Consider the following 16,468-nt stretch of genomic DNA (forward strand, 5'->3'; position numbering starts at 1 on the left):
CTATTATAAAAAATTGCTTGAAATGTGGTCATTCGTTGGCAATGCACACTTCTTGTACTCTTCGGGCTAGGGAAGCTTGCGTTCGCACACACAGCCCTTCGAAGGTATAAATTTGAGCTGCGTACACTAATTCACTAACTGTTTCATGTGAACCGCCAAAAAAACACACGTATTTAAATCTGGTGACCGCGGTCGTCATTCGCGACCAATCCATCTCTAGGGAAAATAATTGTTCATTCCATTGGTGACGACTTTGGCATAATCTGATAGAGCTCCACTTGTAAATACCGCATGTGTCGCCAAGGGCAAGGTAATATGTGGGGTCCAATTTGGTGATCTTCAATGATCCTGTCCAAACATTTAGTGAGAATCGGTCTTGGAAGTGATGTCCGTACACTAGTTAATTTGGAATTTGAGTAGTTGGCCATAATGACTTGATTAACAATTTGATTTCAAATCAATGTGCAAAATTCACTCGAAAGCGCATTAACGACTAACTAAACTGACACGTGTAAACAAGTGATAATTTTTTTGGACAAAATGTTTTCTTTTTTCTGTATAAAAACTTTCACGGTTAACATTCAATGCAATTTATTTTCATTGGTTTCTTTTACTTCCAACTAACAAGGACAAACACACTGAACGGCTCGTGAAAATCATAGGGGGGAAATTGCAAAAATAAAATTTGGATACGGAATATACAGGGTGTTCCGTTTTTATTGTTACAAATTTAAACAGGTGATAGGATATTCAATTCTAAGACAAAAGTTTCCTATAAACATATATCGAAAAATGCTTGGTAAGGGAGCTACACCCCCTGAAAGGGGGCTAATATTTCAGAAATCATTTAAGATAAAATTACAAAATTTGGTACAGATGATAACATTTATACACCTAAACAAATTCAAACATCAATTGTCGAAATTTTTAATCAGGAGCGTCCGAAACTGAGGGGGTTTAGGGTAAAAAAATACCCTATCTATTTTGGCTTCAGTTTTTTTAGTTATGCATTGACCAAAATGGTGGTCACTTTGAACAACTCCTTTAGGTTTAGGCGAATTTATTTAATTAATGTTATTATTGTTACTGTAATGTAATGCTAATTAGTTGAGGTTGATTAAAAAATATGAATTTCTTGCTTTTATTATCCTGTAAATTTTGAGTGATTTGAATGTTGTATTGGTGTGAAACATAAATTTTAAATTAATTTTAATCAAAAACAATAAGTCGTATCGACACAAGAGAGACTTTTCTGTGATAAACTATCGAACTTAAGATTTTGTTGCTGAAAGTACCGAGAAACTAAAGCCAAAATAAATAGGGTAATTTTTTACCCTAAACTCACCCAGTTTCGTACGCCCTTGATAAAAAATTTGGCATTTGATGTTTGAATTTGTTTAGGTGTATAAAGATTATCATCTGTACCAAATTTTGTAATTTTATCTTAAATGGTTTCTGAAATAATAGCAAAAACATATTAGCCCCCTTCCAGGGGGTGTAGCTCCCTTACCAAGCATTTTTTGATACATGTTTATAGGAAACTTTTGTCTTAGAATTGAATATTCTATCATCTGTTTAAATTTGTAACAATAAAAACGGAACACCCTGTATTCGGTCTTCAATTCGACTTTTCATAACAAATGCTCTTAGTGGTTAAAATATTTGCTCGCAATCCACAAACACCCTGTATATCTACCCAAGAATAAAGAAAGCGTTAAAAAAATTCCAACTCTAGGATTTTTTTCCACCCATCGCCTATTGTTGTCTAATTTGACTGGGCTAAATAGCCAAGTCGCCAACTTTTTCGAATTAAACTAAATAAAATCGTGTTAGGTACGGGAAAATTGGGCTTTTCCTTCGTGCGCATAACCTGCCTGTTGATTTCCTCAAACCGTCTCTGGATTGGCACGAGTAACGGCGTCATAATTTCTGTTCCGTTGAGCGAAAGCGGCGGAAACACCGGCAGCATATTTCCTCGAGGATCAAACAGCCTTCCCGGAGCGGGAGTACGCGTTGCTCCTGTTCCCGGAAGTTTCATCCCGTTTTGTACCATGGCCCACGCTCAACTCAGTTTCCACGGTCACAGAGACAATGTGAAATTTTTCGTCGCTGTTCCCGGAAACGGAGGTAAACAGTACAAATTGTAAAAAGTGGAAATACTAATTTCAATGTCAAGGGATGAGTGCGGCGTCGACGCCCTCTGAGGCATTGTCGACTTCGGCAACGTCGATTGGTTTGCCTCCTAAACAACCCTCTGCGATGTTGGTGATGTCGGGGGGCGAAGGCTACATCGATTTCCGCGTCGGTGAGTATATAAAAGGGGGTTAAAACGGATTCCTAGGAATATTGAGTGTTGGTGGAAGTTGAATGTTACTAACGCAATTATTGATGAGAAAAATTTGCAGAGGACGATAATGAACCGAGAGATGGAGACTCGCATCTACTCGTTTGGCAGGTTTTGCCTGATATTCCTGGGAATCCTGTTGGGTACGTTTTGTTTTTTTTTAATTTTTGTTTAATTTTTATTTCTTGTGGGGGGGAATTTTTTGAGTTGTTTCTGTTTTTTAGGTGATGAAATGGAAGATAGCGTTATTGATACTGAAACCGGTGATCTTGAAGCAGCTCAGGGTGAATCCAAAGGGGAAAAAAGTCATTTGATTGTATGGCAAGTGTCCACAAGTTAATTAAGCAGAAATGATATTTAACATTAATTAAAAATTATATAACATTTTGAACTAGTTTATATAGCGGTTTTAGATTAGTGATGTTTATAAAACCAACTTGAATGACATAAGTAGACTCAAAATTATCGTCAGCTTGTGAATATGTTATTGATACATAATATTTTATTGTTGTTTTATATCTGTTATATGTAACATATTTTCTGTAAAAACTATTTATTATGATTTGTAAATTTTAAACTTGTATAAGTAGGGAAATTTTTATTTAATGTATTGTGCTTACACTGTAAATGAAACTTATACATAACTGAATGATTTTTATTATTTTCCAATGCATTGTAACAAAAATAAAAATGCTTAAAGACATACCTCACAATAATAATATTGCATATGTTGACATTTGAGGTTATGTTAGTGTTCTTTAGATGCCATATGTCGCATTAAATTGTTGATAAATTTATCTATTTTTCGTACATCTTGAGCTATTTCCGTTTTAAATTGTAAACACTGAAAAATAAACGTTGGGAATAGACAAAAACAGCTTTTTCATACCTTACCACTACATCATCTGTCATTTTTAAAACTAATACATTTTTTGAATGCACGTATTTCATCGTGTATCGTGCTTTTGATGGTGCCTGAAGGTACAATTTTTCGGCAGCTTTTTCGAATTCTTCCCAGGATTTTAAATAAGTCATTTTAATTCAAATTAAAACTAATCATATCAAAAATATGCATCCACGCACAACGTATGACTTGAAAGGGGTAAAGACGGAAGAGGGAGGAAATGTCACTTGTCAAAAAACAATGCAGCCAACAAAATCTTGTTCACTTCCCTAAAACCGCTTTTGCGATTGTCTTATTTGCAACACGAACTTTGAAAATTTTCTTTAGTTTTATTATTTTCAGCAAAGGAAAAATTAGTTATTTGTCGCTGAGTTGAAAGTGCTTTTTTTATAGTTTGATCAAAAATGGTGGTTTTTACGTGCAATCATTGCGGGGAGAGTTTGCAAAAACCACGTGTTGAAAAACATTACAGTTTTCAGTGTAGAAGACCCAAATCTCTAACTTGTGTTGATTGTTTTAAAGATTTTAAGTAAGTATTCGCTTCTTCATTGTATAATATTCACGTTTCAATTTTATTAGGAATGAAGAATATGTGGTTCATACCAAATGCATCACAGAGGAAGAAAGATATTCAGCTAAGGGTTCCATTCCTGGAGGAGTTGTTAAAAAAGGGGAGGTAAAACAAGAATCGTGGACTGACATGATAAAATCAATTGTGCAAACTGAAACAAATATGAAACCGTCTTTGAGAAATTTGTTTAATTCCATTTCAAACTATTCCAATGTACCAAGAAAAAAAGTCAAGTTTATTGTGGGTTTTAGGCCATATGAAGAATTTAGACGTTAATTAAAGGTGTTTCAGAATTTTTTGAAAAGTTCCACTGGGGGTAGAGTCAATTTTGATGATATTGAAGCAGCCTGGGGCTTAATCGAGAAACATAAAAATGAACAAAACAAGAATAACAACCAAGAGAATGGAATTAAACATAAATTGAATGGCGACAGTGAAGAAGCACCTGCAAACAAGAAAAAAAAGATAGAAGAAAGTGAAAATAAAAATAGTGAGGACGATGTATTTAGTTTTAAGGGGACAATTTTAAAAATTTTGAGTGCAAAAGGCAGTATTTCGTGTAAAAAATTGCAAAAGAAAGTTCTTAATGCATATTTGAAGGAAACAGGAAACGCAGAATACACTGAAAAGACAATAAAAAAATATAACAAAAAATTAAAGAAATTACCCAATGTTGTAATAAGTGACGACGTTGTGTCGCTTGTTACAAATGAGCAATAAAAAACTTATAAATAACTTGTTTTTATTAAATCATATTTGTTCGTAAATAATCATCATCTTGTTGCACTAAATGCGTTTTTAGAAACTCCTCAACAGAGTCAGTGTTCCACTTTTCAATAGCAACGGTCTCTTGCAACGCCCCATCTTTGTCGTACAGTTTAATAATCGGATCGAGCCCCCTTACGTATTTAATTTGTAGGTTAGGAAATTGCAAAGGCCGGGAACTCTTAATAAACGCCTGAATCTGCGGATACGCTCCAAATTTGCAAGTGCAGACCTCTAAGACTGCTTTAGCGTACTTTTTCTCAACGGTGGCTGATTCGTCTAGGTGACAACATTCTTTGCAGTGGTCCCTAAATAAAACTGTTGGAAAACTATGAATTTGGACGAAAATACGAACTTTATGACGTCTAAGTTAAATTTAGAGAGTTGCTCACACGAAGAACACAATAAATTTGCTTTGTTGAAACCGAGGGCCCAGCAGTCTTCAGTGGTGAATTCGGAATAACATTTTGACTAAAAAATACTACTTAATGCAAGATTTTGACTTAGGGGGTTACTTACGACACAAAAAGTGAAAAACAATGCAATCATTGAAGTCTTCATCGTCAATTTCTTTACTAAATGAAACTTTGCAACTTATTTTTGTCTACGTATCACCTAACCTCATATTTCCAAATGCCGCACATGCGCTATACAACACTATAATTTTTCGTCAAATTACTTATTTTTAAAGGAAATTAAAAAAGTAATGACAATTATTTCAATTTATTTAGTTTTTTACATATATTACAACTTATAGATAAATATTACAAATATGTATATGTTCACAAAAATTTAATTAAAATTGCAACAAAGTATCATTTACATCATAAACCCAAAAATAAAAAAAACAACTTTACTGAAATTTATTATATTTAGTCAATGTAATCCAAACTAAGCGTAGGTGATACCGATTCAAATTTATCGCTAACTTCCGCATACTGACGCACATCACGATCTTTATCAGCTTGAAGCCTCCTTATAACAGTTCCTAAACTATCAAAATGTTGATTACTTGGATCGGCAAAATACTCTGCAATCAAAAAATAATAATAATTACAAAAACATAAAAACCTTCAAATCTCACCATTAGGAATAACATGTTGGGCAATTGTTTTTGCGACCACCAATCTAACATTAGCCACTGGATCCCAACTCAAGTCCAATAAATGAGGCATAATTTCGGTTGCGAATTGTTCAGCAGGCAAGGCTTTGGCCGATAAAAGTCTGTAACATAGCAGAGCGAAAGTTTGTCTCCTCTTCCATTTTTTCGAATGAGCAAATTTTTCCACTAATCTGACTAGGTAAAGTGAGCTGAGGTCAGGTTTGGTTGAAATGTGCCTCAACAATTCGGTTATCTAAAATTTCTAACTTAAAAACAATATTCACGGTTATAACGAAATAAGTTTACCAAAGAAATTGCAATCTGTCTTACTGCGGAAACATCATGTAGCAAAATTTCTGCAATAAGCCCTATATGTTTAGCCGAATCCACTGGTTTGAAAAGTGTTACAATAGACAAAAGCTGTTTAGCTAACTCGTGACGGAACCGCCAATTCCATTCTGTTTCCGTCTTTAAAAATTCATGCAATCTAGGCAAGCAGGCTAATCTTTTGGCAGGTTTGATTATCTTTAAAAAATAGGCCAAATTTCTCAAAATTCCTATTCGAACTTCGTCCAAATCCTTGATAAATCCCTCAAAGATTGGTGTTAAATGTTCCGATGCGATATCTTCTCCCAAAATAAACGCTAATTCGTGTAAACTACTCGCTACTGTTCTTCGTACTTTATAATGCATATCACTAGCCAAAAATTCTATAGTACGTTTTAAAAGTGGCCAATTTTTATTTTCCAACGTCAGTGCTATTGCCGGCAGTGAATAGGCGCAGTGATAAGACATTTCGTTGTCTATATTTATCGAAAAGGAAGGATCTGTCATCAAAAAGTAATGACTTATTAACACTTGAGGAACGATGTCTTGCTCCGGCTCAGTTTTAGCAATTTCTTTAGAGTCCGGATCTGAAAAAATAAAAATTATAAAATTCGACCACAAATTAACATAAATTTAGAAGAAATGACATAAAAATCATAGTCTGCCTTATACAAAAGTATCTTCATGGTAGTCGTTTTGTATGTTAAAATCATTTTTCGCCATCTGGCTGACTTTCAATTAGAGCCTGATTTATAGAAAGTGAATTGAATTTTAATTCAGAAATAAATTATTTCGAATCGAATTAAATTTTGTGAAAACTGCAATTGTTGTAGAACCGTAGTTTGCTTCATTGTTGCCAATGTGAAACAAAGTCACAGCTTACTCTACCGAATTTTTTACTATACTCACCGTTATCAGTTGAGGCGTCATTTTTGCTACTATCGGCCAAACTGTCATTTAAATTTATCTCGGCAAACGTATCCTCTACCTACAATAAAAAAATAACCATATTAGAAATAAAACCTTGTCGCTACAATTTTTTCATCACTGAAATATCGTTTCAGAGTAACGTTTTGATATCTTCACGTACGTCTCAGAAGACCGTCGTATAGTTTCATCATTAAAAAATCTAAAATGCATCATCATAAATTACCCACGAAATACTTACAGTTACGTCACGAAAATGAGGTATTAACGAGCGTTAAAAAATTACACTTAATTAATAAAAAGCCATGCAATTTATGATGACACACATGACGATATTAGTAAAGCTTGAATTACTCACCGTTGCGTTAGCACCGTCCGCTTTACCTCGATCGATCTGAATCTCCTCGATTAAACTGAGATCTAACGGCATTTCGGGTCTTATATACCAATAATTGTATGAATTGTACAAGTGTAAGTTATCGTCTTCTTTTTCACTCTCACTATTCAAAATTACCTGATTTTGTTCGCCGGCTGTTTCCGCACCATCAACGGCATCACACATTATTGACGTACTTGGTTCGTCTATACTCAGGCTCAAATTCGCAAATTCGGCTTCTAATTCGCTATCTAATTTATCACAACTCGCATTTTTTAAATTACTTATCACATTTGCATTGCTTAAGTTAGTTTTTAAGTTATCGCCTATCACACCGTGTTCTTGTTCCACGTTTCTGTAGCTAAGCACAGCGTTTTTCACTGTTTCAACGATCTCCTTTATATCTTCATCGCTTTGCGCTATCATACTGCCCGAATCCAAATCGAAATTCTCTTCAGGTATTCGCTCGCTCTCTAGTTCGTTATTCGCGCATTCGCCAATTTCGTCTTTCGATTTTAAGATGTCTTCGTCGCCCTGCCAATCGCCTATTCCCGCATCGCTGCACGATTGGCTTAAATCTGAACTGAGAGGAGACGGCTGTCGTGGCAAGTATTTAAATCGGACATCGTTAGTCTCTTTGGCTACGTTCATTCTAAAATTTTTATTCAATTATATCAAACTTTCTTCTCCAAAAATTGACTTACAAAAACTCTTGGCCATCTTTATTCACAAAAATTAATTCGCCTTGACTATTATAGGCCGTACTGGTCAAAGGAGGATCGGCAAAAGTTATTATAAAAGGCCCCAATGCTTGGAATGCGGACATTTGAACCCAGCGACAGTCGTCTTGGAGTAATTTTGCAAATACTGGTGCTAGAATCGTTCGACGTATTTCAGGAGAACTTACAGTAGATATGAACATTATAACCTCAGCACAGGATTTTCGTACGCCCCATATTGTGTCTTCACACAGGGCTATGTAACACGGCAACTAGAAAAAAAAACACAATTATTTAATCGACTTATGCAAAAAAAAAAAAAATAATAAAAATACAAAATGATTTTAAATATAAAAAATCAGAGTGACGTAAGCTATCGTTCATAGTTTATCCGAAGACCGTCGTCCAGAATCATCATTAAAAAAAATCAAACTGTTTCAAAACATTTCAAAATTGCTCTTTTTTTAAGTTCTTTCCTTTCACTTACCAAAACTTTGTCAAACTGCTCTTTCCCGACAACGACAGAAAAATCGCCGATATGCGCCGCACACATTTTCCTTGTGTAAAACATACTACTTGCACACATTTCAGAAAACCTCTTCAAAAACACCCTCTCCGTGACATCCCTTCCCAGCAGCGGTGCCATTCTTGACATCAACTGTAAAAAAAATAATAAATTTACTTCATGTTGAGAGACCACAATCAAAACAAACTCAAAAATTACTTACGTTTCGTACATGACGTCATCAGTGCACTCTTGCGCTCATCAAAGCTGGCTGTGATATGATATAACAAACCACATTTCACATCCAGATGATGAGCGAAAGCCTACACTAAAAATGCAAATCATAAACAGTGAAAAAACACCTGAAACACACAAATATTTGAAAATGGTGTCTATTAGATGTTGTAGCGCTCATCAAAGCTGGCTGTGATATGAGCTACAAATCCATTTCACATCCAGTTGATGAGCGACACAGCACATAAAAATCGTACAAAAATGTAAGGACACGAAAATGATTCTCGACGAAAAGGTCGTCAACCAAACTCGTCAAAATGGCTGTGATACCCAAAATAAGTACAAGGTGTCACAACCAAATTGACTGATAGGGCACCGACCACACAAATCCTCTTCGAATCGATGACTTTTGAAGACAACTGAGCTCATCAAAGTGGCTGTGATATCGTTTAGATTAAGAGTTCACAACCAAATTGACGACTCGGGCATCTCCACAATTTTTTTCTCCTTTAAGGCCAACATTGATGATGTGAATCTCAACTGTGCTCATCAAAGCTGGCTGTGATAGAATCAGTATAATCTAAAACCGCCAACTCTGATAAGAACAGGCAAGACTCGGAAACAATCCAAGAATGCTGAATTTAGACAATCACTACATGAAAGACAAGGTAGTGAGACAAAATCTATTAAACATCTCACTACCCATGTCTTTCAAGAAGAGACTGTTAATAGCAAAAAAATTCAAAAATGTTACAAGGCCATATAATTTCAAAGACGAATAAATTTTTTCAGTAACAAAAATATCACGTAAATAAACAATTGAAATAATTTTACAATAATGAAGAATGCAGTTCAAATTTAGCGCCAGTTATAACAGGGCTTGATCGCTAGAACATGTGACCAGGTGTTGTCCAAACCTAGAGTCATTTCAAGTACCAAACAACAAAAATACATATTTCAACCAAAAATATAAAGTAACAATAAATTTAAAAAAATAAAATGTGTCTTTTCAAATTACAAATTTGTTTCTTTAAGCAATTGTTTATAGTCCAAGAGGCGAATGATTTTTTGATAATAACTTTTCCAGTCAGTGAACATCGATAGGATTTGTTCAACAAATACTGAGTAGAAAAATTTTTCCACAAAAATCAAATGACGTGAACTTATTTCTTGTTATAAAGACTTTTGATGTACAATATTGTAAAAAAAATAAGAAATAAGAAATTTTATTTATCGCTATTTCGTAATGGCTCACCATACCACTTTTAATTTTGGCAATAAGATATTCAGTAGTACACCGAACACAGATGAAATTTTAAAATCTTGGTAAAATGATCTAGTTAAGTAAAAATATTTGTTTTTTTTTTTAATTTGATCAATTATTATTTACATCTGTGCTCTTGTCACTTACTAAAATAAAAGCGAATATAATTTTAATTTTGCTCCAGATGAAAACACTTTTTCACACAAAATTAAAAGAAGAAATAAGGTTGAACAAAATTATGCTTTTAGATTTTATTAGCAGGTTGGCATCACAGGTACCAACACAACAACGTGAAATTTCAACTTAAAACCAAAGCAACGTGATAAAAAATTTCAATTGTTTATAATAAACATTTTTGCATTTGCCGCCAAATTTTTTGTATTCGTCTTCGAATATTATTCGATTAGCCTCATAACTACATAACATAATTAAAAAAAAAAAAAAAAACAGGAAATAAATGTGTAAACTTACTGTTATGGCCCCTGTGTTTATCTCGGCGATTTGTTCCTCGTGCGACAACGCCAAAATCGCGGGACAAACTTGTATTTCCGCCTGCGGCTTTGTTATTAATCCCTGTTCCAGCAGGTGTATGAGCGTTGTGTGTGCCGCCTTATCGACAGCATTTTCCGTACTTCCTAGATTTCGTACAACCAACGGTATTAAATAATCCCCAGTGACGTTTTTCAACACTTCCACGCGATTCGAATATTTCAACGCTTGCGAAGCCATGTGCGGTACTTGATCCAAAAGATCAGCTCTGACCATCGTCTCTGCAAAAAACCACACCAAAATTAGACATAAATCGAGGTTAGAATCGCATTTTCAACACACAGAACGATGTTCGACGCAAAAAAAGCGGCAAAAGTTCCAAGCACGCGGTCACCACCATTTTGATTTGCGCCTAAATATTTCTTGCAGGTTAACCGGAAACGCGTACCGAAAAATCGTGGTGAAAACGTGTTTTGCGTGCGCAATTTGCGAAAAGGGCTTACCTGGTGTTGTAATGGGGGCATTGGTGCACAGTTTGGATAAAATCGCGCCTTTTTTTCCACATTTTTAACGATAAAACAACAAGGATAAAAACGAAGCGTTCGCATCAGTGCCATGCCGACCAACTCGTTTTTCATCGTTGCGAGGTTGTGGAACGAGATGGCGCCGCGATCGCTACACGAAACAAGAGGAGAGGAGAGATCGTTGAACGCAGCGGCGAACGAGCTCGTAGTACGAGCGACGACGTGATGTTTCATTCAACTTCGCGCAGCACCGCCCTATGTCTGGGGCGTTATACGCAGTGGCGTGCTGTACAAATTTTGCTTTTTACAAAAAAATTCAAAAACAACGGATGAGCAAAAATACAAGCAGCGTACGCTACCAATTTCAAAAAAAAAAATCGCGACTGCATGATTTATACAAATTTCAACTGTCACTGTCAAATTTCGATCTGTCAATTAGTTTGTCCTCAAAGTCGTTGTAGAAGTTATTTGGAATAAATCTCGAGTTGTAACGCTCCTTTTTTGAATGACGTTCACGTTCTCCGTTTCAACCATCGCCGTCTCCATAGAAATAATCTTTTTCTCGCCTGGGCATTTTTTGAGTTCAAGTGATTCTTGTTGGCGCTTTAATCTGGGGAATTTTTTTTGACAAATCCAGTTTTTTAGCTTAAAGGGTTCAATCTCATAATATCAATTCTCCCTGGCGTATCTAGTTTTGTTGTATCCTTCCTCCCCAGCATTTTATTAATTGCGTTATTTTTCGTTAATAATTAAAAATTATTCAGTTTTTCCTTAGTAACCCCCGTAACTAAGAAAAAATCGGAATCACTGCTCCAATGCATTTTTTACGAAATGCCCAGGCGGGATATTGATACATTATATTAAGGAGGCGGTGGTTTCAACTAACATTTTCTAAAAATTTGTGATTTACTAACTGTATGGTTACCGCCCTCCTCTCAAAAGCCCCACTGAAAGTTTTGCTTTTTGTATACAAATGATCCAATTATTCGAAGAAAGTAACAGTATTTGAATCAAAAGCGGAATGCTATGAGACGCGTTGGTATTTATTTTTATGCATCAACTAAAGAGAGCCCAACGAAGCTAATTGACAGATCCTAATTAAGTTAATTTTGCCAAATAGTGACAGCTCAAACACATTTAAATGATCGTCATAATAATTCTCTCCATTTTTTGTGTGTGTTTTTTTAAATGTATGTTGTCTTTTTGTTAGCATTTTGTTTTTGTCCCTACAAATTTTGTTAAAACCATTATAAAGGTTTTCATGTTAAGATGTACAAATTTTAACTTTTATGAATTTTGTGTGTCTGTCTTCTCTTTAAAAGCGTTATAATTGAATATCTGAAGACACTACTTAGTACCTAATGTCTAAAGACTTAAAAAGAATTCAGTGCTAGTAATATTGATAGAAACATTGCAAGTATATACAATGTTGTGGGTAAAAATGAGCTTTTTGCTACAAAAACTTTAATGAAAGAGGTCTATAAAGAATAAAGTTATTTTGCAATAAATGTAAGCAGGTATTATGAAGATTGGCGCTAAATTTTGTGTAATTTCTTGAAATGAAGCCGAAGTTGATGCATGTTCTAAATTTTTCCTCAGCTTTAGTTTCAAAATTGATAGTTTTTTTAACTCGTTTCTCAAAAACCGTGCAACCAGACACTAATTTAATTGCGTTCTTTTTCATTCATGTTTATTTTGTATTCCCGGAAATTTATTGCTAAAAAGTAGGAAATGTTTAGCAAACCTGCATTACAAATTGCGTGGGTCTAGCTTTTAACGATAGTTTTTTTCTGACTTCTGTTTGTACATTTTTCGTCTCTAAATTTCAAAAAACTGTTAGCGGTACCGAATTTGTCCCTGTTTTGTGTTTTCGTCACTAAATTTACTTAAACGATTTTTTTGCTGACGGTGATACTGTTTTCAAATTAAATTAACAACAGGAACTCTCAACTTTCTTTAACGAATGAATTTGCTAGTAGTGCCAACGTTAAGAATGTTGGCATTTTCATTAAAAAAAAACATACTATACACCTCATGCCTTTTCCGTAGAGGTTTTATCACTTCACACAATTATTTTTTTGTAAGAAATAGTGGAACTCAAAATGTGTTACCAGAGTCCTATGCTAACACATACACTTCAAAAAAAAAAAAAAACTAACGTGACGTTGCCATTGTGCAATTTCTAATGCCATTCTGTCCCTTTTCACAATGTCTTTTGTCTCTTAACTTGTTAATAGGGTCCAGTTGATTCTGTATACAGAAATCAAAAATTTGTGACCTATTTCATAATTTTCATCCCAAAAAACGCAGTTGCAGCGTTGTCACTGTGGTGATAGAAATGACAGGTGTATATTACGTCGTCCGATATTAATCACCAATCTGTCACTTTTCATATTTTTTTCGGTATGAAATAGTGGAGTATTTTGAATTAAATTGTCAATAGGATAGTTGTTAGATTCTTGTTTTTCACAGAAATCAAATATTTCATATAATTTCACCTCAAAAAACACAGTTGTGACGTTGTCTCTGTGGCGATTGAAATGGCACGAGATGTGGATCACAAAAATTGGTTTAGTTGTTAAACGTGTAACTAAACCCAACTGACTTTAGGACCAAACGATTTTAGCATTCTCTACGTAACAAATAACCACTTAATATAATTTTTTTTATATTATGCTATACTATAAATGAAAACAATCAATGTTCCCATAGTCAATTTTCAATTTCGTAGCTAATTCAACACAAAATTTGATATCCTTTGTTTATTGCGTTGTAAACTTTTTACTCTTAAACCAGATTTTATTTTGGAACTTTCTCTTAGAAAATATAAACATGTTGCAAAAGTAAATCTTCTATCATATACAAGGTGATTAAAAAGTGTCGGACCAATTCTCAAATCATCATAAGACTTTCAGCTAAGCATAAAAGTGAATGAGTTTTTTTAGCTTTGGTTTTTGTAAAAAATAAACAGAACTTACAATTTCTATATTATCCTGTAGACACCTAAGCTTTGTTGTTTACGATGTTGTTGGATTTAACTTATTGTTGAATTTACTGGTTTGTTTAAAAAATACAAACCTTTACTAATAAGAAAGTCTTAAAGTGATTTGATAATTTTCTCCAAAAAAACACTGATGAAATATTGAAAATGTATGAAAATATTGTCAATGCTGACTTTTAGTTTGTTTTAGACAAAAATGATTTTAATCAATATTTATGGTCAGTGTTCAAAAATTGGTAATTTTGACAGATAAGTGACGGATGTTAGATTTACTATTCACGACTTACTTTTTAAAACAATATTAAATGAATAATATTTAACAAAATTTTCACCAATTCTAGCAATTAAAACCCGACTTAACCAACATTCTCAAGCCCTGCGTTTTCCTACTATGCCTTATTAGTTCCGCCACTGATTCTCCACCAATTTGACGCTACGTCTTTCTCTGTCGTGTTTATCGCCGATCATTTTAGGCTAATTTAAAATTTTCACCCGTTTTTCTCCCACTCGCTACGACCACTGCGACACACTAAAACTCCAATCAAAGATTTCGGAGATTGAGAAGAGAGATTGCTTGGCCATCCACTCTGATATGGTGTCAAGTTCAGGGTGATATACAACCCCCGCAGAGCAAAATAGACGATCAATAGGGAAGCGACTCCCGTTCTTACTGCTTCCATACCACACCTACGCCTCACACGCTTCCGGTCGAGCCGAAGATTTAACACGAACAATCTTAACCAACTAACCAAAAATTTTGAAATTACTCCAGATCCTTACTAAAATTTTAAAAACAAGCTTCTTCAAATCTACAGATTTTTTGCAAATTCATAACTGTAAATTTAGAACAAAATCGATTTCATGATAATAAAGTTTTATACAGTTATAATTCCACGAACTTGTAGATTTAACAGAATTCGTTAATAAGTATAAATCTAAATAAGGTTTAAATATTGTATTTGTGTTGTTGGAAATTAAAGCTACCATGAAATGAACATGTTGTCCGTTATCTGATAAGGTTTTGTAAAGTCGCACGAGATTCATTCATTAATGCGTCCCCTGCATTAGTCAATGAATTTCAATATTAAGTATCACCGAAATCATTATTTTTATCGACTAAACAAATCGTTTTTTTTTTTGTAAACTTGTACAATCTGTAATAAATAACGATAATTCAATAATCGATACACCTTAATTACACCGCTCAAAGCTTGCAATCTCTCACTATTCCACCCATTCAAAAAAGGTTTAAAAATTACATTTCAATTGAAACTTATATACTGCCACCCTCATTAAAATACATCCAACATGTCAAATAAATTTACTCGTTTTGTAAATGCTGTGAAAAAATAAAATCTTATTCATTTATGTGAGTGTTTGCTGGGGGTAAACGAGACGTCGAACGGAATTAGTATCAGACGCGACCGCATACCTTTCTGATGGGGTGTCTGCGCTATTTTTACCCAACGTGGTATAAATAATACGAGTCGTCTAATCGCGGGGGGTCATCCACGTGCGCCACTTCCTGTTACCACCACCGGAAGCTGCACACATCACACAAGAAAAAAAAAGTTCGCTCGGTTTTGTCACAGAAATAGACGGTGACGACAGAATAAAGCAACGACAAGCGTCCAGATGCATAAATGAGCAAATTTTAAAAACCCGAAATTAATTTTCAGTGTGGCTAAAAAGCCTGTGATTTTTAAGACAAAAAGAGATGTTTTTTGATCTAGAAGAAGAGAAAAGTTTAATTTTGTGTCTGGTTTCTTAATTAACCTAAGAGTTCTTTTTTCATTTTAAAACCTACTTTCACAAAATACCTAGATGTGATCAGCCCTTACTTTATGAAAGAGAAGACCCTTGTCATATTTTATACCGTTTTTTGTACCACTTTTAAGATAAAACAAAATACATCCCCATGTCTACACTAAAAACAGTCATTCGAGGCAAAAGTTTGCGAATTTTGAGTTGTAAGCAGTGTTAGCACTGTTTAAAGACAAAAAAATAAAGACAAGAGCGAAATTTTGATTGTTATTGCTAATCCCTGATCAGCTTGTGTTTATACCTGTATCGTTCAAGTTATTAAAAAAGCAAAGTTCGACTCATTTACTCATTTTAATGTAATGATAAAATTAAGACAAGTACAAATTTCCCACTTATACATTAAAAAGGGCCGTATTTGCTATAAAAAAAAATTCACTACTGAAACAAAAGTAGCGCTATTGAAATTGAAAACTGCACGTAATAAATCCACAAAATTTTTATGGGAATAGATTTCAAATGAGGAGGTGTATACACGGAGACTTATTTGTAGACATGAAACTTTCAAAAAAACTGGTTACAGTTTTTTAATTTTCTCGACAAAACGATAACATTGAAAATCAAGATATCCCCAAACCCTAGTTTGATCGTTTCT

The 16,468-nt window shown here is 34.3% G+C and overlaps 5 protein-coding genes across 11 annotated transcripts in view; 2 read left to right on the plus strand and 3 right to left on the minus strand.

Annotated features, from left to right (window-relative positions):
• Nucleotides 1–2,993, plus strand: part of LOC123015228 (JNK-interacting protein 3) — a 26,911-nt gene extending 23,918 nt beyond the window's left edge. For 2 of the 3 annotated variants that reach the window (XM_044414843.1, XM_044414845.1), the window contains 3 exons: nt 1,834–2,127; nt 2,177–2,305; nt 2,569–2,993. In XM_044414843.1, coding sequence (XP_044270778.1) covers nt 1,834–2,127; nt 2,177–2,305; nt 2,569–2,684 — 539 coding nt within the window. In that variant the 3' untranslated portion in view covers nt 2,685–2,993. Of the gene's footprint in view, nt 1–1,833; nt 2,128–2,176; nt 2,306–2,405; nt 2,488–2,568 lie in introns of all 3 variants that reach the window. The other variant, XM_044414846.1, reaches the window with a different exon arrangement.
• On the minus strand, nt 2,986–3,470 carry LOC123015231 (signal recognition particle 9 kDa protein). Its single transcript, XM_044414849.1, has 2 exons — nt 3,239–3,470; nt 2,986–3,188 (listed from the first exon to the last, which is right to left on the minus strand). The coding sequence occupies exons 1-2, from the start codon at nt 3,377–3,379 to the stop codon at nt 3,093–3,095; spliced, it is 237 nt and encodes a 78-aa protein (XP_044270784.1). The 5' UTR covers nt 3,380–3,470; the 3' UTR covers nt 2,986–3,092.
• Nucleotides 3,471–3,496: 26 nt separating this feature from the next.
• LOC123015229 (cell growth-regulating nucleolar protein) lies at nt 3,497–4,562 on the plus strand. The gene is made up of 3 exons (XM_044414847.1): nt 3,497–3,777; nt 3,828–4,059; nt 4,111–4,562. Exons 1-3 carry the CDS (start codon nt 3,653–3,655, stop codon nt 4,537–4,539), a joined length of 786 nt encoding a protein of 261 aa, XP_044270782.1. The 5' UTR covers nt 3,497–3,652; the 3' UTR covers nt 4,540–4,562.
• LOC123015230 (selenoprotein F) lies at nt 4,545–5,241 on the minus strand. Its single transcript, XM_044414848.1, has 3 exons — nt 5,104–5,241; nt 4,940–5,055; nt 4,545–4,892 (listed from the first exon to the last, which is right to left on the minus strand). The coding sequence occupies exons 1-3, from the start codon at nt 5,143–5,145 to the stop codon at nt 4,565–4,567; spliced, it is 486 nt and encodes a 161-aa protein (XP_044270783.1). The 5' UTR covers nt 5,146–5,241; the 3' UTR covers nt 4,545–4,564.
• Nucleotides 5,242–5,291: 50 nt separating this feature from the next.
• LOC123014708 (serine/threonine-protein phosphatase 4 regulatory subunit 1-like) overlaps nt 5,292–16,468 on the minus strand; it is a 45,038-nt gene continuing 33,861 nt past the window's right edge. For 4 of the 5 annotated variants that reach the window (XM_044413949.1, XM_044413950.1, XM_044413951.1 and 1 more), the window contains 8 exons: nt 10,510–10,808; nt 8,523–8,693; nt 8,021–8,307; nt 7,299–7,968; nt 6,923–7,001; nt 5,993–6,600; nt 5,669–5,939; nt 5,292–5,614 (listed from right to left, as the gene is read on the minus strand). In XM_044413949.1, the coding sequence (XP_044269884.1) occupies nt 5,457–5,614; nt 5,669–5,939; nt 5,993–6,600; nt 6,923–7,001; nt 7,299–7,968; nt 8,021–8,307; nt 8,523–8,693; nt 10,510–10,808 (2,543 nt within the window). In that variant the 3' untranslated portion in view covers nt 5,292–5,456. Of the gene's footprint in view, nt 5,615–5,668; nt 5,940–5,992; nt 6,601–6,922; nt 7,002–7,298; nt 7,969–8,020; nt 8,308–8,522; nt 8,694–10,509; nt 10,809–11,030; nt 11,181–16,468 lie in introns of those variants that run through there. The other variant, XM_044413953.1, reaches the window with a different exon arrangement.

This window comes from Tribolium madens, unplaced genomic scaffold, assembly GCF_015345945.1.
Source record: "Tribolium madens isolate multiple individuals breed KSU strain unplaced genomic scaffold, Tmad_KSU_1.1 Scaffold_97;HRSCAF=244;Tcas5.2_LG3a, whole genome shotgun sequence".
NCBI classification, from domain to species: domain Eukaryota; kingdom Metazoa; phylum Arthropoda; class Insecta; order Coleoptera; family Tenebrionidae; genus Tribolium; species Tribolium madens.